The sequence below is a fragment of the Artemia sp. Qi Xiang Cuo genome, chromosome 5 (genome assembly GCF_049724085.1).
Source record: "Artemia sp. Qi Xiang Cuo chromosome 5, ASM4972408v1, whole genome shotgun sequence".
NCBI lineage: Eukaryota > Metazoa > Arthropoda > Branchiopoda > Anostraca > Artemiidae > Artemia > Artemia sp. Qi Xiang Cuo.
Genome location: NC_142798.1, coordinates 23,367,585 through 23,390,204, shown reverse-complemented (window position 1 = coordinate 23,390,204; position 22,620 = coordinate 23,367,585). Strand labels below are relative to the sequence as shown.

General features: G+C 36.1%; 1 protein-coding gene across 4 annotated transcripts in view; it reads left to right on the top strand.

Annotated features, from left to right (window-relative positions):
- The window catches only part of LOC148951958 (long-chain-fatty-acid--CoA ligase 1), a 215,285-nt gene that overhangs the window by 12,290 nt on the left and 180,375 nt on the right, over window positions 1–22,620 (top strand). The window contains exons 1-2 of one of the 4 annotated variants that reach the window (XM_089089444.1): window positions 1,885–2,045; window positions 20,542–20,690. In XM_089089444.1, coding sequence (XP_088945570.1) covers window positions 2,012–2,045; window positions 20,542–20,690 — 183 coding nt within the window. In that variant the 5' untranslated portion in view covers window positions 1,885–2,011. Of the gene's footprint in view, window positions 1–1,884; window positions 2,046–6,423; window positions 6,506–14,464; window positions 14,599–20,541; window positions 20,691–22,620 lie in introns of those variants that run through there. The other 3 variants (XM_089089446.1, XM_089089445.1, XM_089089443.1) reach the window with 3 other exon arrangements.

Sequence of the window (22,620 nt, the reverse complement as noted above, 5' to 3'; positions counted from 1 at the left end):
AATTTTTCTGATAAATAGCATGCAAATTACCTTGAAGGCAACTCTACCAGCTGGTATAGAACTCTTGGTTCAATAGGATGACGGGTTCTCAAAGCAGTTCTAACGACTATGTCTTTAAATGTTTCCTGCTATTTCTATTCACCTAATCCACTGTATACAGATAACATAACAGTAAGATCACGGCTGATTATTTTTGGAACTTCGTTCTCGGTGCTTACAAACAGCTCCGCCCACTTACTCTGACATTAGCGGGTCAGTATGTATTTGTCAGTCACTGAAAAATGGCGCGAATTTTTATTTTTTGTAATGGCAAAAGGAAACTTGGTGAGCCGGATTTGTTCGCGAACACGTGCATATTACGAGGTAAAATATAAGAATCAGGAAATCAAGAGACATACCTATCAAGGAAAATAAACTAGAAAGTAATTATTTTAGTTTTAGTAGTTTAAATATTTGATGATCTCTTTTTTTGAACAAAGGGGCAAAATTTTTAAAACCTGTGTTTGAATATTTTACTGATACCGAACCTTAATGAGCTCCTCAGTACTACAGACAATAAAAATCAAACCAATATCGATAAACATATGTGAAAAAAGGAAGTGACTATATTTAATTTAGCTGCAAGTCTGCATTCATGCCCACCACGTAATTTTCCTTTGAGAAAAAATTGATAAAACTTTGGAACTGAAATATCAATGTGACGCGCCAAATCTCAAAATCAAATGTCATCACGTTATGGCATTGTTCAAATAAAACTTATTTTTAACTTGATTATCGTTGTAAATTCATTCTTTGTTTTTCTTTCCATTCTTAAATTAATGTTATATTTACCTTTTGCATTATTACAGCCAACTATATATACTTTTATATAAATTTATATACAGTGTTACAGCCATATCAATTATTCTCCTTTCCTTTTTTATTCTTTAATAATAATTTCTGGGCGTTTTGAGTTTGAGATATTATAGGTTTCTCTGTCTACTGATCTTAAGTTTAATATGACCTTTACTATTTATATATATATATATATATATATATATATATATATATATATATATATATATATATATATATATATATATATATATATATATATATATATATATATATCGGCCAGAGCCGTATCCAAGGGGGGCTATCCGGTTTGAACCTCCCCTCCCCCTCCGAAATGTTTGTCTGACTCGTAAAAACATAACAAAAACGGATATAAACAAATTTTGTATGCGTTTTTTCGTTTTTTTTGTGTGTAAAACCCCACCGAATTTTTTTTTTTAGTAAAACCCTCTCCTAAAAAAAAATCATGAGCACGGCCTTGATATCAGCGCGTACAAACATCTCCTCTCATTTGATGTGCTATCAGCGGTCCAATTACCCTGGAACACGTATTTTGGCAGAAACTTTCTCAAAATGCCTTTGAAACCAACCCGAGACTTCGAAACCTACTTGTAATTCCTAAAATTTCTAATAATAACATTGCACTACTAATTACCGATTTTCACATATGTATTGAAATAAATTAATTTAAAATTAGATTCTTTAAAATTTAGTGTTACCACGTTGAAGCCAAGTTTCGCGTTCAAGAGAAATCTGGCTTGTCTACCCGTGAAAAAATCGAATGTCGCTTGTGTTTATAGTTGTTTAAATGTTCTCTGCAGCACTTGCATCTCGGTTCGGGTTTATATCATGGTTGAGGTAGGGAATGATCATACTGTCTATTATTTGTATAGTGGCCTAACCATTGTATTCTGAATCGTCTATTTCAGATGTATTTCCAAAGGTGTACATTTAACGATCCTGCCATCTAGGAATTGCTAATTTTAAACTAAAAATGGCATGATTTTGAATTAGCCAATAGAAATGAAGGAATGTCATTTGGGTGATTCACCGGTCGATGAATAAGCAACTGTTTTCCCTGATAAATTTTTTGCAGAAATCTGCTCATTGATCAAGGATAAATAAGCTTTTGTTTGAATATTCTGTCGTATTAATTGACTTTAAAACTTTAGACCCAATGTTTTTGGCAGGTGGTGATATGAACATTACAAGTAAGTCTTAAGTTAGTCTAGGCTAGGCTATTGTCCTCTCTAACCAGATCTTGGTTAGATTTTGGGGGGTTTAATGAATTTTGAGGGTAAAATTCTAATTTAGCTTCTTGAAAGGGGGTTAGGTTAGGAAAATGAAATTTTCAGTAATGAATCCAGGACCAACAACATACTCTGGGAAGTTAGCCTATTGCCAAGCTTCTATGTTAACCCTCTTCTGATTACGTCTTAGAAGTTTGAATGCTTAACAGGTTTATTTTCTTTGCTGCTTTTCATCTTGTGCTGTATTGTAGGCTAGACCTATGTCATGTGTGACATGTGTCATAACAGGTAGCTGTATTCTTCACTTCTAAACTAGGGTAAAAAACCAGTATCCAATTAAGCAAAATTATGTAATGCTAAAACCCTCACATCTTGTTACCAAAAAGGAATTGAGAAGGATTGGGTATATTAATGAATAGCCTAGCTAAAAGTCTAAGCTATGTATCAATATGGTTATTATTAAAATTATTTAAAATCAACCACTTGAAACTATTAGTTTATTGACTTACCAGGGACCTCTTTTTGGAAATACTAATTATCCTATTTTGATGTTTATATCCATTTAGTATTTCAGTTTTATTCACATATGAACAGAAAGCTGACTTTCTTCTAATTCTAAAAATATAACTTTTGTTGTCTAGTATTTATTCTTCAAATCACAAATATTTAAATATAATTTTTGTATTCAACTACTTTTCAAAACAGAGACCACTTTCTCAATTTATGGTGAAAAATTATTGGTCGTAATTTGATCATGAAGGCAGGGTTCTTGTTGCTGCCCTCACATTGCATCATGTTGTAGTAAAAAGGGGTGGTCCAAAAACCCATTGCTATTTTTCCAGAACACCAAAGAAAAGTGGTCTTTCTCAAAAAGAGGTCTTTTACCCTACTTTACCTATGCCATTACAATATAGTTGAGTGAATAACTATATTATTTTAAAAGGATTTAAAAATGTGGATAATTTTTTTAGGGATGTTTTGATTGATAGAAACAAGCTGCATATTATCAGATAAAAGTTTCATTGCATTAGTGTTTTCTCTGTGTTTTGTATAGGCTATATTGTAGAGCTATATTTAGGATCACCAAGGTGGATGGATGCATTATCACAATCACAGCATCTGGAAAGAGCATAAAATAATGAATCTAATAGTATTACTTCTGTCTTATTGACATTCTTCCTTCTCTGTGGCTGCTAATATAGAGTGTACCAATATTTCTTGCTAACAGTTCATAATGCAAAAAAAACACACAGGTAAAAAACCTCATCTAACTTTTGTGTAAAGCCAATGGCTATATCTGACCCCATAAGGGGGGGGGGGTAAAAGTAATTGTGACAGTTGTGGTTGATATTTTGAGTAAAATTCCAAATGAGCAGCTTTTTGCTATCTTGAAAAGTAGCCTAGTTGATTTAGGCCTTATCTCTCCAAAGAACACTAATCTTTAATTAAATTGCAAAATCTTTCATTTAATTTCATAAATAGATGTACTACTAACACAAGGCCTAAGAAATGTATTTTGAGCCTCATAAATCAGCTAAATCCTAGTTTATAAGGTTTCCAAGAATTTGGAAAATCTGTCTTACATTAAAAAAAATATATATATAGTATGACTTAAAATCCTATTCAGGCAATTAGAATTATGTTTTCAGAACCCAGAGTTAAAGGAAAATATATTCAAACCAGTTGGTAAAAAAGCAAAGGTGGCATGGGCCTGCCCAAGTCTTCAATAATGCATTTACAGTTTAGCAAAGATGCTACTTGGTTGATTCCAGAACATTTTTACTATACATAATAAACAATGCACAAATCAAACAAACATAAAATCAAGTTGGCTGTTCTATAAATAACAGCATCTATATAACAACTTAAGTTGGGTAATGCAATAATAACATAGAAACTGCTCTGTGACCAGAACATCATCTCTAACCTGACCCAGATGGATAGTTCCTGAAGAACTCAAGATCATCCACTGAAACTCAGAGGAAGTCTCCTAATACAGGGCTCATTAATAAGTTATCCTTCAACTATGTGATTGATCAGTGGAATACTCTCAACCATACCACTTTCTTGTCACCTGACATTGAAGCTTTCAAATCAATTATTGACAAAGAATGATGCACTAAGCCATTTTGTTCAGTCTAAGATGCACCCAACAAGTCAAACCACTGGCATCTATAGGATTATCCCTGGCAAGTGCAACCTAAGTTAAATCCAATTACCTTAATTCACACTTTGGAGCAATTAAAGTCCATACAGGATCTGTTGTGCTCTGGGTCAATTATGGTAAAATTTCATCACTGTGTTATGGCCCAGTGACATGTCATAAGAGAGGTCTGCTGGAGAGATGCGATTTAAGCCCAAAGCAGCATCAGCCTCCTAGCAAGACACTCATTATGATGAAGTTGGCATCACAGTAGTTGAGTGGGATGGACAGTCCCACTCATATTTCCATGGCTTGTAATTCCATTCCTTGTCCAGTCTGGACTTGAAGGATGCAGCCGTGGGTGCAGTTTCCATTTCAGCTTGAAGGCTATTCCAATCATCAACAACACACTCAGAGAAGAACGTTTTGACAGCTTTTGTCCATATCACAATGGTGGCATCTGAAGACAAGTGTTGGCAGCTGCATGTGTTCAAGTCTCTTGTTGTCTGGGAGATCTTGTAGGCCAGCTGTACACTTTGTAGCATGCCTCTGAACTCCTTTGATTAGACTGGTATCATTCTTATAAGAAGGGGAGGTGAGATATGTACCAAAATCCAAAACAGGCCTAATTATAGCCTTATGGAGCCTTAGAAAGACTGTACAGGAATGGCTGGTTATGGTGTGTTTGAGGAGACCAAGGCTTGAATTTGCTTTTGAAACTGATTGTTGCCAGTGGCCGTAAAACTTCAGTTGTTCATCTATCAGCACTCCTAGATCTCTTTCTTTGGGACTTGTCTTTAGTACTAAGTCAGCCAGTGAATTGGGATTCAACATGTTGTACTGGTGATGGGGGTTGTTGCTTCCAAAGTAAAGAACACTGCATTTTGATGTGTTGAATTCAAGTGGCCAATCTTGTGCCCATGTTTGGATTTTATGAAGGTCACACTGCAGACTTTGTTGAGCTTGGAGTTGTCAAACAGCTTGGAGTCGTCAGCATATAGAGTGATGTTCTTTTCTGTTCACCATATTGTTGATGTATCTGAGGAATAGGGTAGAGCCCAAAACAGTACCTTGGGGAACACTGCTTACAACATCACATGGTTTGGAGAAAACATTGTCACCAATAGCTGTGAAGAGTCAAACATGCTGAGTCCAACCAGTCAGAAAGTGCATGACCCAATCAATTGTATCCACGTGGGTACCTGCTGCTGAAAGTTTCAATCTGAGATGGTTGTGTGGTACCTTCTTCAAAGCCTTGGCTATGTCCAGTAAAATCAGGTCCACAGGGATTTCTTTCTCCAGGTAATCTGTTATGATGCTGTATGTCTCAAGGAGATTAGTCTCAACTGATTTTCCTGGCTGAAAGCCATGCTGGTTGGGGTAAAGTATATTATTGGTATGGAGATGTGTCAGAATCTCACCATTCACAATCTGCTCAAGGGTTTTTTGCCACTGCTAAAGTCAGACTGATGGGTCTGTAGTTTTTGGTTTTGGTGTGGTCACCTTTCCTGAGTATTGGGGTGACATGGGTCAGCTTCCAGTGTATGGGTAGACCTTTTTCAAGTCAAGCAACAGTTGGAATATATTGCATAGTGGCTGTGCAATTTCTTTGGTAAGCTCCTTCAATTGTCTTGGTGCAAGTTATCAGGACTGGCAGACTTGTTGACGTCTAATGTTTCAAGTTGCTTTTGGACAACAGGGGGGAGAGTAGAATAGGTGGCATCAGGTTAGGGATGTAGTATGAGGGCTATGAGGAAGAGGGCCATCTGGTTCATTGGTGAAAGCCAACAAACTGCCTGTTAAGGAGTTTGGCAATGTCCTTCAAGTTGGTCACTTCCTTGCTATCATCTGTACTGAGTGCTTTTACTGACTGTCTGCTATGGTCCTTACTAGATATGTACTTCCAGAACTTCTTCGGGTTATTCTTACTATCATCAGCTAGCTTGGACTTGTAACTTGCATAAAGTTGTTTAGTTAGGCTTCTTAGTTTGTTTCAAGCTTTCACAAACTTTTGGTAGTGTTCTTCTTTCCCTCATTTATTGTACTTTCTCCAGTACCATCCCTTCCTTTTTCTTTCCTTGCATATATTAGGGGTCATGAAAGGCAGTGTTTTGGGCTTTGGCGTGTGTTTTACTGATGTGTGCTTTTTTTGAAGTGTAAGTAGCTTGTCCTTTAGGTTAGCCCATTGTTGGACGACGTCCCATTGAAGTAAAAGTGACCAAACTAAGCCTTCCAGCTCTTTTCTGATTGCCCTGTAATCTACCTATAAGATTGCCCTGTAAGTTTTCTTTATGTAATCATTTTTTATCTTACAAAATGACAGATTCACTTCTAGGATTAAATGATTGCTCTTTCCTAGAGGGGGTAAGTAGTTTATGTTCTGAAGCTGGTCTTTATCCTGTAAGAACACTAGGTCCAGTAGAGTTGGTCTCTGGAAAAGTTGGCCTCTAGTAGCTTGTTTGACAATCTGGTAGAGATTAAGATCATAAAGGCACTGTGTGAATAGATTTGTGCTTCTGTTCATAATCACAGGTATATACAGGTATCCCTCTTTCCATATAAGGTCAGGGAAGTTAAAATCACCAACTATAAGTAGGTTCCCTGTGTAATTTATAGTTGCTTTATGCAGCATTGTTGCTATTGTCTGCTCAGTTTCTTGGCAATCTGAGGCAGATGGGCTTCTATAAATACAGCCTACTCTGGTTATTACTCTACTGCCATCATCACACAGGTTGAACCATACAGATTCAACAAATTGTGAATTACCTGGGAGCCATAATGACCATATACTATAACATGTCTTGAATAGCACTAACATACCACACCTGCATTCTGGAGACTAGGTTAGACATGACACCATACCCTGGAATCTTAACATGGGAATCTTCAACCCTGTTGCTACTAGACTTGGGCAAACCTACTCTACTGCCATCATCACACAGGTTGAACCATACAGATTCAACAAATTGTGAATTACCTGGGAGCCATAATGACCATATACTATAACATGTCTTGAATATCACTAATGTACCACACCTGCATTCTGGAGACTGTAGGTTAGACATGACACCATACCCTGAAATCTCAACATGGGAATCTTCAAGTCTGTTGCTACTAGACTTGGGACAAACCTCAGTCAATAGGACCAGATCATAATTTTTGGAATAAATCACGAATTTCAGCTCATTCAATTTGTTAGGAAGTTGGTCTACGTTAGTAATTAGAGCAGAAAAATCTGGACTTACTCGTTTTTGGTGTTGCTTACTCTGGTCATTGGTTCCATTTGCTTGGCTGAACTGAGTCCTCATCTGTTCTGCTTAAAGTGGTCACTGGTGCTTTTGAGTTAGCAGTGTAGTAGCTTCCAGAGCTTGTTTCACTTTCCAATGAGCTGTCACTAGTCATGGATGAGAGTCTTTCCATAGAAATAGCACCAACATGTTTGGTAACACACATATTTACATTATTTACACAGTTCACAGCTTGAAGTTTTACATCAGGGTTGGAGGAGGGTCTTCTTCTCTGCTTTCTGGTTTTTTTGACACAATGCAGAAGTCGCAAATTACAAGGTTTTGTTCATCTCCAGCTGTTCTGTCCTTAAGCTCTGCAACAAGTGCTTTATATCTCTCTTGATCCTGTTTTGATTGATCATGGCTGAACTGTACTGCTCCTTTCCTTGAGTAAGACTCTTTCAAGATCTGTTTTTTATCTGAAACAATGACACAGCAAACAAAAGGGGTGGTGCTGTATTCCGGGTTGGATCACTAGCCTGTACATTCTGCTTTAGGCAATGGACGTTGGTTATGGAACCGCAATTGATTCCGTACTTGGTTGATAAAAACTGCTTAAGAGTGCTAGTGTCATCAATGGAAGCGTCAATACCGTATGCAACAATGTTGTTTTTCTGTGACTCTTGGTCTTTTTCAGCATGGATGATCTATCATACTTCGGATTCTAATGACTGCTGAAAGTTAGCACTTGAGAAGTAGAAACATCATTGTTGGCACAAGACAGGCTAGTTTCGTCAAGTTCCAAGGCTGCTGCATATGCTTAATTTGAACTGATCTTGAATAAGTTGGTCCATCACTTTGGAGGAAGCAAATCCACCTCACTAGAAGTGGTCAAGTGGACGTTTTTCACAGTCAGTCTCTTTACTTACTGAATATGGAAAATAATTTATGAATTGAGATTTAAGATTAAAATCATTTAAAATTCAAGATTTATGGTCATAAGCAAAGATAAAATAAAACAACCATCTACTCTTGCCCATGTAGGGTAGAACCCAACATTGTCTGGTTCAACAAAAAAAAATGTCCCGGTTAAAAAAGCCAGGAAAGAAAAACATGCATGCCTGAAAAATTGTGTTGGTTAGAATGTAGCATGTCAATAACATTTAGATTAATCTAGTCTAGGCCACCTTTTCTTAAGTTTGAGGAAGCACAAATTTTGGCTTAGGGTGCTTGTCTTACACTGTAGTTTTTGGCAAAGCAGACTTGACCCTTATTTAACGAAATTTGGCTTTTTGTTCAAAGTTAGGAGCTATTGGTTAAATTGCAGGTTTGCCAAACCCTACAAGTTGAAAAGGAGTTGAAGTATGAGGTTCTAACAACCTTTCAAGACTCCTATGTAGGCATTAAGTCCCTTTCTGAAGCTTTGACTCCCACATCACGAAGTCCTGCAAGTTAATGGGAAGTCACAAGTCCTAGAAAAGGGAGGAGTGAGAGTGTGGCTCTTTTAAACACCTGCGAGTGCCCTAATTTTGGCTGTAGGTCGATTTCCAAAAGTTTAACTTGTATAGCTCTACAACTTGTTTACAACCAATTGTTTTTTCACAAGTGAGAATTTAGCTGAATCAGTATTCTTTCAATTTACTGTTTTCTCTCCGAGCTGTTAAACTGCAAGCTTCTCAAGTTTCCCTACAAAAATTAGGACTCTTAAGCTAGATAGATAAAACTGAAAGAAAGCAGCTTTATGATATCCTGCAAAGCTGCTTAGCTAAATAAATACATTTCAAGGAATGGATCCACAAGCCAAAGTAGGTCAGAGAAGGTATTTTCAAGCTCACATTTTTAGTTTTCCCTCCTGTCTAGGACCCTGACTTTTAATGAGTTTAGAAAAATGTTATGCTGGTTGAATAAACCTTCAGAAATAGATCTACACACAAATATGGGCTTTGACAGATGTTTCAATCTTACATGTCCAATCCTTTCCTACCAGTAAGATTTAAAACAACTGTAAAACGGGTCCTAACTTTGAACAACAACAAATATATTGCTCAAATCCTTGGTATGACGTTGCTTAGGCCTACTGTTGATGACAAGCACAAATTCAAGTTAAGATAAAAAGTTTGTTTTCTGTTCAAAGTGTCTTTACATACTCTTTAAAGCTTTGCGATTGGAAAACAGACAGAGGTAGCAGCCTAAAATCACATTCCAAGAACATAGATCCTTTCCTGAAAATTTTGTTCACCTAGCTTTATAACTTTCCAAGGTAATAAAGAGCTGCTGTCCTATAATTTTAGCGCTAAGTAAAGACAAGTTTCTTCTTGTGAAGAATTACAACTTTAAATGTGCAAAAACTATCCTAAATATCAAATGGATTTCCCACTTTTTATGCTAAAATTTAGCTTGTGCTTTGCTGAAAATAATAAAATCAATTAGTCCTGTCATGAATGTTCAAATACATATGTTTCAGCAGCATCTTTATTTAGTGTATTTAAATTTGTATTGTCTTGTTTGAGCTGCATAACAGGTTGTATCACAAAAAGCACCTTTTTCTTTTAGGGAAGGATTTAATTGTTTTTAATTAAGGTAAAATATCGCAAATTTAGACAATTTTAGGCACGCCGATTGAGGAGGGGGGCCTAGATTAAAAAAAAATACCTTGTTTTTGGATCTTCATTGAAAAATACCTTTTTTGAATTTCTGTTCCAAAAAATCAACAAAATTCTCTCCCCCCTAAATTTTGCCGTCCCAATCATTTTTGTGAATTGAAGCCCCTGGAAAATATACAGTTTTTCCTTATGAAATTAAAGAGCTGTAAAACACCTTTATTGTATATAAAGAAATACTACAAAACTACCCAATCATTACACCCCCCAGAGTTAATTTCTGCTCTTGACATTTCACTTAGTTCTTTGTCAGAACATATAGTTAATTTGTTTGGCTGATAAAATTAGCTTTTCTTGTTTGAATTGTTTTTCTTAAATTGAATGCACTAGTTGAATGTTTGCTTGGAGAGTAGAGGACTGAAGAGATGAAAAAGACTAAAATAGCTTGGGTGTTTCTCTGCCTGCTTGAAGGAAAGGGGATGCAAATTTAGTATTTGTCAGAGCTAAGTCTATACCCGCCGTTTTTACACCCTGCCAGTCTGAAGCTTGGGCTTGGCTGGTTTTTGAATTTGGACTTGCTTCGACTTAGACATCAAGTCAGGGCTTGTATCCTAGTTGCATTGAGTGAAGATATAGCTCGTTTTTCTATAGAAAATCAGGCCTTAGCTCGTGCTTGTACCGACTTGGGAGTTTCGCTAACTTTTGCACCGAGCTAGTCCATAGCTTGTTCTTAGTTAATTTTTCTGCTGATCCATTTCATAGTTTGTTCTGCACTGCGTCACCGGAATTTTCGATCTTGGCCGAAATTCGTTTTTGCACCGAATCATAACTTTGTAAATTGTTGGAGAAGGATGACTTAGTTCATTTTTGCCCCGGATCTGCAAGACTTGGTTGTATCGAACCGAGTCAGTTTTAAGTTATTTTTGTAGGGTGTCTGTCCACAGCTTGGACATAGCTCGTTTCATTTTTCGCTGATTTCGTCGTTTTCCAAAAATGCGAGATGGTAATAGAAAAAAGAGTAGAAGACCGTAGATGAAGGTCCTGCCAGGGTTTGACACCGGTTGTAGGAATGCATCAACTGGATGTTAAGCTGGAAGACATAATTTGTAATGTCTGAACGTGATGTCTGACAGCTGGCAAAATATGTGGTAAGAATGGGGAAACTAAGCATTCCCCCCACCTCCGATTAGTTTTTTTTTGGGTATGGAGGCAATGGACCTTTGCAGCCTGAGCCTCGGTTCAGTTTGGTGAGTCCGCTAATAGTAATATAGCTGATTTTTGGCTCCGAATCTGGACTTTGCTTGTCTTGCACTTAGTCAGGATTTAGATAATTTTGGCACGATGTCATTCTGCATCTTATGCCCGTTTGCACTAATTGAGGATTTTCTTATTTTTCTGCACTGCGTCACCAATACGTTGCCTCTTGGACTTTGCTCATTATGTACCAATTCAAGACTGAGGTCGTTTTTGTCAGAATTTAGTCAGAATTTAGCTCCTTTTTACTCGTGTCAGTCTGCAGCCTGGACTTGGACTGTGATGACCACAGTCCTACCATAGTTATAGTAAACCTCATCCTTAAGCCCAACCAGCCTTTAAACAATATTGAATTTAATAGACCGATTTCAGTGCTAAAAACACTAGGGAAAATCCTGGAATGACTGATTTTAACTAGGATTAAAAGGTTTATAGAAGTAAATAGCCTACGAAATCTCACTTAAAATAGGATGTTTCTCTTATGGTGTTATCAAAGCAAAGGGAGTACTGCAATGTTTTCTACCTCGACTGGAACTTACGAAGAACTTTTCGTAAGGCAAAGTATCGCTAGAAATAACAACGAAAACACAATTGAGACTTTGCTTGTTGTAGCCCTCGATCAAGTAGCCCTCGATGACTTAGGTCGTTTTTGTACTTAGTCAGAATTTAGAACTTTAGAAGATTTCATAAATGCACGAGTTTCATAAATGTCTAATGGCTCCTTTACACATTGCGGAAATCCGTCCATATCTTTTCGATCGATCGAAAACGGCACGTTTTAAGGCAAATGTTCCAATAAATGCATCAGCGTGGATGAGGATAAGCTCTAATAGAAGATTAATAGAATTTAGAAGATAATTTAGAACTTAGAACAGAATCAGTGCTTTAGAACTGTCGATTTGATAGTAGACTAGTTGAACAGAACTCTTCTACTGCTTTGAGGTTCATGTTCCTTAACACTTGATAGCTTTCTTTTTAGATATTAAGTGTGTTTTTAGTATTTACCTTTGCGTAGTTATAGGAATTTGGCCATCTTTCATTTTTAAAACTTGACCAAGCCATCCCCTTTCTTTCAATATAGCCCAAGAAAGCTTTTGTGCAAACAAATTATTATTATCATGTAGGTACACGATGAAATCTTTATATAATTTTTTTTTTCGTTTAAATCCTTGTACAAAAAGCAGTCCCTTAAAAAGTTCTAAAAAAAATTCATGCCTCTTGTGAATTTACGAAATGTTTGACAAAAAAAATTAAAATTTCGTGTCAGTCTGCAGCCTGGACTTTGCTTGTTGTAGCCCTCGATCAAGTTTTACCTTGTTTTTATACCAAGTCAGAACTTAATTCATTTTTGTGATGACCAAGGACTGAGTTTGTCTTCAGCTTGAACTTAAATTCATATCCGCACCAGGTCAGGATGTAGCTTGTCTTAGCACCAAATTAGCCCTTAACTCATTTTGCATGGAGTTTGCCCGCAGCTTGGACGTAGTTTGTTTTCCATTGATTAAGGGCATAACTCATTTTCACATTGCATCATAGAAATTCTGCAGCTTATACTGGGCTCGTTGAAATAGACTTTAACTTGGACTTAGATACTGGGTCAGAACTTAGCTCGTTGTTGCACCGAGTCATAACCTAGCTCGTTTTGCCCGAGTCAGTCCGCAGGCTGGACCTAGCTCGTTGTAGCACCGAGTCAGGATAGAACTTTTTTTTTGTGGTGACTAGTGTGCAGCTTGAACTTCCTTGTTTTTGCTCTGAGACTGAAAATCTTGCATGATTCCGGTTTTGACGAAGTTCAATGCGCCTACCTTTCTGCTAAAAATTGGTGACAGAGCGGAATAGGAATGTGATGGGGTCATGAGCTCCAGTCTGTACCTCCAATCACAGATTTGAATTCTTTGCTTGACTCCGGTTTTAACCAGATGTACTAATATGCACCACACCTCCTTTGCTCGTACATGATATCTTCGAGGAATTGGTCGTTTGCATTGTTTGGGTGTGGGCATTTTCGTTGCCTTTATCTAACCGAACAAATATTTTTGGCAGTGTCTGAAGAATCGTGGCGCGTTGCGCCACTTACTCATTTTTTTTACCGAGTGTCTGAGAACGTTATGGGCGTCCCCCTCCCCTCCATAAGTGACGGCTCGGGTGTGGTAGCACTTTTAGCTCCCAATTATACAGGGGGTATATATACATATGAACAACCTGCAATTTCTTTGTTTGGATGACTGAATACTTATGTTTAGATTTCGCATGAGTGCACTCTGAGCTTATTTTCAGGCGAAACTACTCATGGCTGATTAAAGATTCTTCTTTCCAATATTTGGAAGAATTTAGCCTCGACCTTCTAGAGAAAAAGTTGTAATTAAAGATGAGAGTGAAAGATTCGCAGTTTTCAGTTACAATAGTCTTAATTGGCTTTGATTACAATTACAATTGTTTTAATGGATATTTTGAAGTGAAATGTAAACTTAAAAAGATGGAAAACCTAACACAGTAAAAGGAAAGTGTAAATTAAAAAAAGTTGAAATAAATAGAAATCACCCTAAATAAGAGAGGACTGTCACACAGTCACACAAGTCTTAAAACTGAACTACCTTTTATGCTTTACTGAAAACTTGATAGAGATCCAGTTTACGACAAATACAGCTTATTTGATAATATACAAATCTTACTCGCCTATTCATTTCATCCCACTCTAAAAATGTGTTCCTAGTAAATAAAAAAAATCTGTTTATTTTTAAAAGCGGGGGAAGGGGGTACCCATGTTATCCTGTGTGATTTCTATTCATCTAAGTTCATCAGTGTTTGTTTGAATTAACCTTAGCCTGCTTACTTTTTGAAAGTCTCCCTTTACTTTTGTTAGGAAAAGTGTATTTAATTTGATTTTAGCCTTCGTCAGAAAGTAGAATACTTCTGATTGGCTCTATCTCAAAAAAGAAAAAAGAAAAAGACAAAGGCCTTTTTAAACGAGAAGAAAGCAACAGAAATATGTAATCAGTTATACTTATACCGTTTAGGATAGTTTGAATTTTCAAATTTCAATTAATAGCATAAAAAGTGACTGTATGGGCATTTTCTGTTTTGGAAAAAAAAAACGATTATCTGGCCGTAATTCTTGACTTTTGTGCTTTAAAAAGTGTGCAACCAAATGTCGCTAAATTCAGATAAACTGCTCAGCTTCGATTGGCTATTTCTTTTGTCGTACCATCTAGATTCGTTTATGTAGCGCTTGGTAATAGAACACTTCGTGAATATCTTAGACTAGTGAATAATGCTGGGACTCAGTTATGGTAGGAATTTCCTTAAATTAAATTAGTTATTCCAAATTTAGATAAAAGATAAGTAAAGTTTAAAGGGTATGGAGTTGATCTGTACAGATTGAATCTAATTTCGGAAGGGATTAATTATTAAATAGCATTATTTCTAGATCAGGTTATCGTTAGGTTAAGCTTTCAGCAGACGTAATCCCCAAATAGTGTCTCTAAGGCACTTGTATCTTTTGTTTGATAAATCAGATTTTCTTTGATGAGCTAGTTAGGGTGGTTTCGGTTCTGTTTGTGTTTAATTTGCAGCACAAGGCATGGGCGCTGTTTTTCAAGTTTGTACATATATTTGTGTTAAAAAAGTGTTCTAATATAATTGTTAAAGCAGTTTCAATAGCTAGAAAGTTGAAAACTGGCCTTTATTAGAGTGGCAATTCAAAAGTGGCATGTAACTGGTGCCACCAATTGTAATAAAAAAACAAAACAAATGTTAATATTTTAATAATTTTCAGTCTTTTTTGCATTGAACTGCACAGCATAATTATATGCAGTCAGCACTTGGGGAATCGGAGTGGAAGTTATTTTTGTTTACTGTTAGTTTTTGGCCTTACATATCCAGATTTTAGCGGATTTGGAATAATGTTTATACCGCAGTTTTCTAATTGTGTATCCAAATCAGGCACAAAGACAGGAATTTTTTCTGGAGGGAGAGATAATAGAATTTTTATTTGATAATTTGAATATAAAATGTCCTGAAATTTTGAAAAATATGAGGATTCCGGGGGAGGGCGGGCTCCTAGGCCCTCTTGTTTACGCCCCTGATCTGAATACTAGGATTCCCTAGTTTGCTCCGTTTGCAGGTATGGATAATATTTTGTACACTGTCTTTACTATCTATGGGGGTTAAAGCCAAAACCGAGAAGTTTTGAAGAGTACTTATATATTTATTTGAAAGAATTATTTGTATCAAAGGAAGTTGTAAATACGTTGTCTGTAATAAACTTTAACTTGACGTTTGAGCTGCAAAAGTCCGAAACGTTTGACGCAAATTTAAAAGTCCAATGCAATTGCAAAACTGGGTACCGTATTTACGTTTTCCTAAGACGACTTACTTTGTAAAAGTGCTGTGAAATATAAACGTTTATTTTCCCTTATTTTTTTTCTTATCAAATCTAAAACCAAAACATTATTTTATGCTTAGTCTCGAAGGCCAACCTAAGTTTCAATCTGAAATTTGGATCAAACAGTTCATGGTAACGAACTTAAGCAAGGAGCGATGCGGCTCAATAGTAATCGAAACTCTAAGAAACAGTCTTGATAACAATGGATACATGAAAAGAATCGAATTTTGTTAAAAAATGTTAAAAAAAAGGCTCAAACGTTATGAGCCTGAGAAAATTTGCCCATGTTCTAAAAAAAGGAGGGAAACACCCTTAAAACATCAAGCGATCTTGATGAAAATCACACCATCAGATTCAGTATATCTGAGAACCCTACACTAGAGCTTTCAAGCTCCTATATACAAAATTTGGAATTTTATGTTTTTTTTGCCAGAAGCAAGATCACGGATGTATGTTTATTTATTGTTTATTTTTTTTTTCCCAGGGGTGATCGTATCGAACCAGTGATCCTAGCAGTCTGGGAGAGGGCTCATTTGATCGGAAATCAAAAGCTCTAAGAACTTTGCCCATTGTTTACATATACTTTGGCTATTGGGAAGCATACAGATATTTCTCGAGGTATGGGGGGGGGGAGGGGGCGTGGGAGGGTCTTTCCATGGAGAAATTTTTCGAGGGAGAAGGCAATTTTCCATCGAGGGGGAGCTGGATTTCCTGGCATTATTTAAAAACGATCAGAAATTAAATAAAAAAAAAACAAGTTCTTTTTTTTGACTGAAAATAAGGAGCAACATTTAAACTTAAAACGAACACAAATTATTACCCATATAGGAGGGGGGGGGGTTCGCCCCCTCCTCAATACCTCGCTCTTTATGCTAAAGTTGTCTGAACTTTAAAAAAAACTTGTTATTCTAATTAAACGGCCCTTGTGTTTCAGGAGTCATTCTTAAATAAATTTTGCAAAAAGTCAAACTTTAGTGTAAAGAGCGAGGTATTGAGGAGAGGGCAACCCTTTCATATACGTAATAATTTGTGTATGTTTTAAGCTTCAATGTTGCTCCTTATTTTCAGTTGAAAAACTGTTTTCTTTATTTAATTTAGTGAAAGATTGCTAAATATAAATTTGGTGCAAATAATACCTAAAAGCAGCGGTGTCAACTCACGCACACTTAGGGGGGGGGGGGTAATTTTCAAAGTATAGTGTGAGGGGTAAATTTGTCATTTTGCAATTTTCTTCAATGAAAATACCATAAAAGGTCTTTTTCAATGACAATAGCCCAAAAAAGGTATTGGTCAAAATCCAGGGGGAGGGCAAATGTTCCCCTCCGTTGACGTCACCGCTCTAGAGTGACCGACACAAGTTCTTTTTTAAAAACTATCACCAATAATTTTTTAAACTACTTCCTTAGGGTTGAAACTCTTTCCGATAACCCTTCAGTTTTGAACTCAGACTGAATATAATAATAATACTTTATTTATGCCCACTACAGAACAAAAGAAAGGTAGCGGAGTAACTAATCAACAAAAGAAAAAAAAGAGAACTCTTCAAACAACTACATTACGCACACAAAATTTAAGCAAAATCATACATAATATATAATGATGATGTATAATGATGGTAATAGAATTAAGTGTTTCTGTGGCTCTCCAGAAAACCAAAGAACATACTGCCATTTAATAATCTAATCCAAATCGTATATGGAATGGAATCTTTAAAAATAATGGCTCTGGCTGGATGTTGTTTACAATGTTTCTTATCCAAAATCATTTCCAGGTTTAATGTCTATAGCTTGGTAACACTTAAATATTATAACCAGATGTCGCTCTTTCGCTGTCTCCTTAATATCCGGTTATCCGCAATGGGGAATTTTCACCTAGTTTTTTTACGTTTTTCTAGTTTTCTATTGATTTGTTTTTACAAAGCAAAATTATCATTTAAACAGAATGGGAAGGTCAAATAATATTTTTTTGTAAATTTCACCCCTTTTTCTGGTAAACTTTTTTTTCTGATGATTTTTATCCTGAAGTTTATTTTTTTTCATATTAGTTTGTTGTTTAAATTATCTTTGCGATAAATAAACTTCTTTAAAGAAAAACAATGTACCCTCTCCCCAATAAATTCTATTTTAGAATACATTTTCTAACCAGAAATAATTTATCTGATATAATTTTTTATATTTTTACCAAATCAATATAATAGAAAATATATTTTTATAAAGAGTAAAGAGCGGTATTAAATCCTAAAACAATCAGAAATAAAGTCGTATAATAAGAAGCCAAACTTAAAACTAACAGCAATTACTATGAATAAATAACGAATAAAAGTTAAAATGAAGAGTCAGCCCTATTGAAAAGAACTTGCCACAAATAAAAGTTGTGCTCCTCAAACTTCTTAAACGAACGAGTTTCTTTTCCGCTTTATTGAAAACAATGGATATTTTGAATTGAGGATATTGTATTTCATGACCATCAAAAAAGAAAAAAGTAAAAAAAAAAAACATCTAAATAAACTTTTTAGCACGGTAATTGGCAATTTTTAAAGCAATCTGTTTAGTTTTCAAACAGTTCGTGGTAACGAACTGTAAGTAAGGAGTGACCCGGCTCAATAGTGACTGAAACTCTAAAAAACAGCGTTTTGATACCAACAGATACATCGAAAGAATCGTATTTTTTATGCTGATATTAAATATACAAGTTTCATCAAGTTTATTCTTACCTATCAAAAGCTACGAACCTGAGAAAATTTGCCGTATTTTCGAAATAGGAGGAAACACCCCCTAGAAGTCATAGAATCTTATTGAAAATCATACCATCAGATTCAGCATATCAGATAACCCTAATGAGGTTTCAAGCTCCTATCTGCAAAAATGTTGAATTCTGTATTTTTTTTCCCAGATGAAAGATCGCGGATGCATGGGTAGGATCTTTCCATTGAGGAATTTTTCATGGGGGAATAGATTTCCCAGCGTTATTTAAAAAAAAAAAATCAGAAATTAAATATTTTTTTTTTAATTTAAAGTAAGGAGCAACATTAAAACTTAAATCAAACAGAAAATATTACGTATATAAGGGGGATTGCCTTTCCTCAATAGCTCGCTCTTACGCTAAAGTTTTTTTTTTAAATTTTAAAAGAGGTTATTATTCTAATTAAACAGCCTTTGTGATTGAGGAGTCATTCTTAAATAAATCGAACAAAACTCAAATTTAGGTTATTATAAGTTATTATTAGTTTACAAAAAGTAAAAATTAATATGCAAATTTCGTTTTAATTATTCATTTACGGTGAGCCAAATTCAAAATCTGCATTAATTCAAAAACGTTCAGAAATTAAACAAGTTTTTTTTTAACTGAAAGTAAGGAGTGACATTAAAACTTAAAACGAACAGAAATTATTCCGTATATGAAAGGGGATGTCCCCTCCTCAACGCCTCGCTCTTTACGCTAAAGTGTGAGTTTTTCTCACAACTCTACTTTTTAAAACAATAAAAAACTTCAGCGTATAGAGCGGGGCGTTGAGGAGAGGGACAGCTTCTTTTATATACGGAATAATTTTCTGTTCATTTTAATTTTTATTGTCACTCCTTACTTTCAGTTAAAAAAAACTGTTTTTTTTATTTAATCAGAAGAAAGGATTAAACTGAACAGAAAACGATATATGTTTGAAATAGATTTCTTTTTCGTCATAGCCATCAAAGAAAAATGCCATAATCAGTATTCTACTCAAGTTAATAGAAAATAATAAAAATTTATCAGGACTTACATTAGCTATAATCAATCTAGTTTTATTTCTTTTTTAAAGGACACTTTTCGGCACCATTTTTCATTTTAATGCCATTTCCTCCAAAAGTATAGAAACTTGATATCTAAATAAAACTGTCAAAAAATTGACAGCTTTTGAAACAACAATTTAGTGTCCAGTCAAGTGAATATGGTACTTGTGCATTTGGGGTTCAGGAGGTGGGTGGGTTATGGCAGCCGGTCTCTTATATGTTCTAATTTATGTTCATCGCAAGTTTGGCTTAATTATTTATTCTAAGGTATGTTTGTTTTATGCTTGATTTATTCATGCATATTAATATTCGATGATTAAGTTTTGAATTATTGTGCGTTTTTTTCTGCTTGTTTTAGGTTTTGATATCGCTCTTTACTTTTCCTTCAGAGTTTATTTTTAAACGTATTTTTTAATTAGTTTATGTTCGATTTAATATTGACACTGTTTTGACACATTAAAAACAATTAAAATAAGTAATAATTAAAAAATAATTTGGTTCGTACCAAAGCTTTTGGTATGAACACGAACTAAAATACTGTCTTTCAATTAACAATTGATGTGGAATTGTGCGATGCAATGGCTTTGTGCTTAAGCGGTGGAGGTGGGGTCTTCGGACCGACCAAAGACCTACTTTTGGCATCATTCCTGAGCCTTTCCTGGGTTTGGTGGTTCCTGGAAAATTATTAATTATAGCACCCCCTCCCGACTCAAATATAAGCAAAAAAAAACGAATCAAAGTGACAAATTTGATCAAAGTGGGCAACTTCCCAGGCTGCCCCCCTTCACCTGTGGTGCCAGAGGTAGCTGACCCGGTTGCCCCCCCCCCCCTGAACGGCTCTGGTTCAATAATAAATATTGAAAATCCCTTGCATGATTCCAGTTCAAAGAGGGGGCCACACGAAAGCCTACCGGTTAAAAAGTTTGCAGTGGAGGGGAACGGTACTGATGGGGCGACGGGTTCACTTTGGTTCTCGAATCATGCATGTTGAAAACCATTTTAAGTTTCGTATTTAAACAAGGTGCTATTTTGTTGTATTCGTCTTGTAGACCTGTTAAGATAATGTTTTTTGCTCTTTATAGATGAAATGGATGGCTATCTCCAGTACATTGGTGGCCCTGCGGGAGCCATAGCATTAACTAGTGTGGCTGCAGCGTCAGCCCTTTATTATGCCAGTCGTCCAACGCCAGTGCTGCCACCTTTTGATCTGGATAAACAATCGGAGCCACAGGTACCCAAAACAGCATTTTAACAGCATTTTGACCAAAGCTTACGGAAAACTGAGTGAAAACTCTCGTTGGTCTTTAAGAAAAAATAATAAACAGTATCTAAAGTTACTATATTTTGAAAAATCCTAACGATGTTCATGCCCTTTTAATTTTAATAGCTACTGGTTTTGGGACTTGCTATGGGGTATTTTTTTTCTCTTCAGTTTTACTGTCTACCGGTTCTAGGAGCCTGCAGAAAAGAAAAATTCGGAAGGCTAAAAGTCGGAAAGGTAGAAAAGTCGGAAAGGCTAATATTATTAGAGTCAAAGTAGATGACTGTAGAGCTACATATGGTGCGAAGCTTTGACGCTAACGAAAGAAGAGGACAATGCGCATAAATTATTATGTTAGATGTGCTTTCATAATTGATTAAGTTCGTCTACGCTGGATAGTTATACTGAATGATCCACAATATGATTGGGGGGGGGGAGGGTATAGAAAGAAGCTCCAGATCAAACTAGGATACGACTGTAACCTTTAGGATTGAAACCTTTGGAATTTTTTTTTTGGGGAGGGGGGGAGGGACATTCTCATTTCTTCAGAATAGTCTTCCTAGAACAAAGTTCGTTTCCCTAAAGCAATCCGCATGATGGTGAGAGAAAGACAGGGCACCTCAGATTGACTAGGATACGACTTAAAAGGACCTGCAACCAAAATTGATCTTCATTCGAGATTCGTGTGGATTGGAACCGCTCTAGATATCGCTGATTGATTACAAAAAGGTCTTATCTGCACTTTTTCAAATTTCGAAAAAAATGCATTAATAACAAAAAAATGGTTTTCATGGAGCTGAATCTATGGTAAATAGAAAAACGAATTAAACGCTAGTTTAAAGCCGCTAGTCTGGGAGACCTGTTGTTAGAATTTTGGTTCTGTTGGTGAAAATGTACTATATAAAAAGGTGAAACGAAAAACGGATACGACGTTTTTGCCGGTCCTTTCTGCTGCTAAGGTAGTTACGACAAAAGTGCAGGACAGCACTTCGGTTATTTTTTCACCGTGTTACTACAATTTGTCACAAGGATCTTGTCGGGAATAGCCAAGGTTTATCTTAGGGCTCAAACGAGGAGTTTCCCCTTTTTTGCGCTACTTTGATCTAAACTTAACTTCCATTCAAAGTGATTGTAAACCGATCTCAGAAACCTCGATTACATGGTTAAAACAACAAATTACAGTAATTGATTAGCCCTTTAGTGATTGCCTTTTCCCCTTCTCGAATTTTTCGGTGGGAGAGGGTTGCAGCTTCTTCTTCTGGGATGCTATCTGTACTGTGATGGGTGGATGGTTGTTACTTGACCGATGCTAACAAAAAAGCACTTGAAGTATGTCGCATTTATAGGAAACATTGACCTTTAGACTTTAGGCACATCTTTGATTTTTTCAACAGGAATCACAGGTTTGGGATTGGGATCCAACAGCTTCGGGATCCAACAGGTTTGGGATCCAACAGCTTCGGGACCAGAAGAGACTCATCCACTTTCTTGGAAGAAGTGTCCTTCCTTGTTTTTAGTTTAGCCTCCACTGTAATAGTTGTTTCAGTGACGGATTCTTCAAAAAACGCAAGTTTGTAACTGACTCTTTTAGAGTGGCGATGTATAAATTGTAGTTGCTTTCATTTTGGAAAACAGAACATTAGCGTACTTGTAGCTCTTGGAGGCCTGCTGAAAGTCCAGCACTTTGTTCATTTCAATAAGGATGTATGGAGGCTTTTTATTAACTTTTTTGAGCTGTTTCACCAAGTCCAGGGGTGAATGTACCTTGGAATGCTTAAGACTTCTGTAGATACAACCGTGTACTGTACCTACTTCATGTAGCTTATGCTCGAGTGACCTAGCTCGCAGTATTTTGTTGTTACTCTCAACAGTCTAGGATTTAAGAAGCCACCGCTACTGT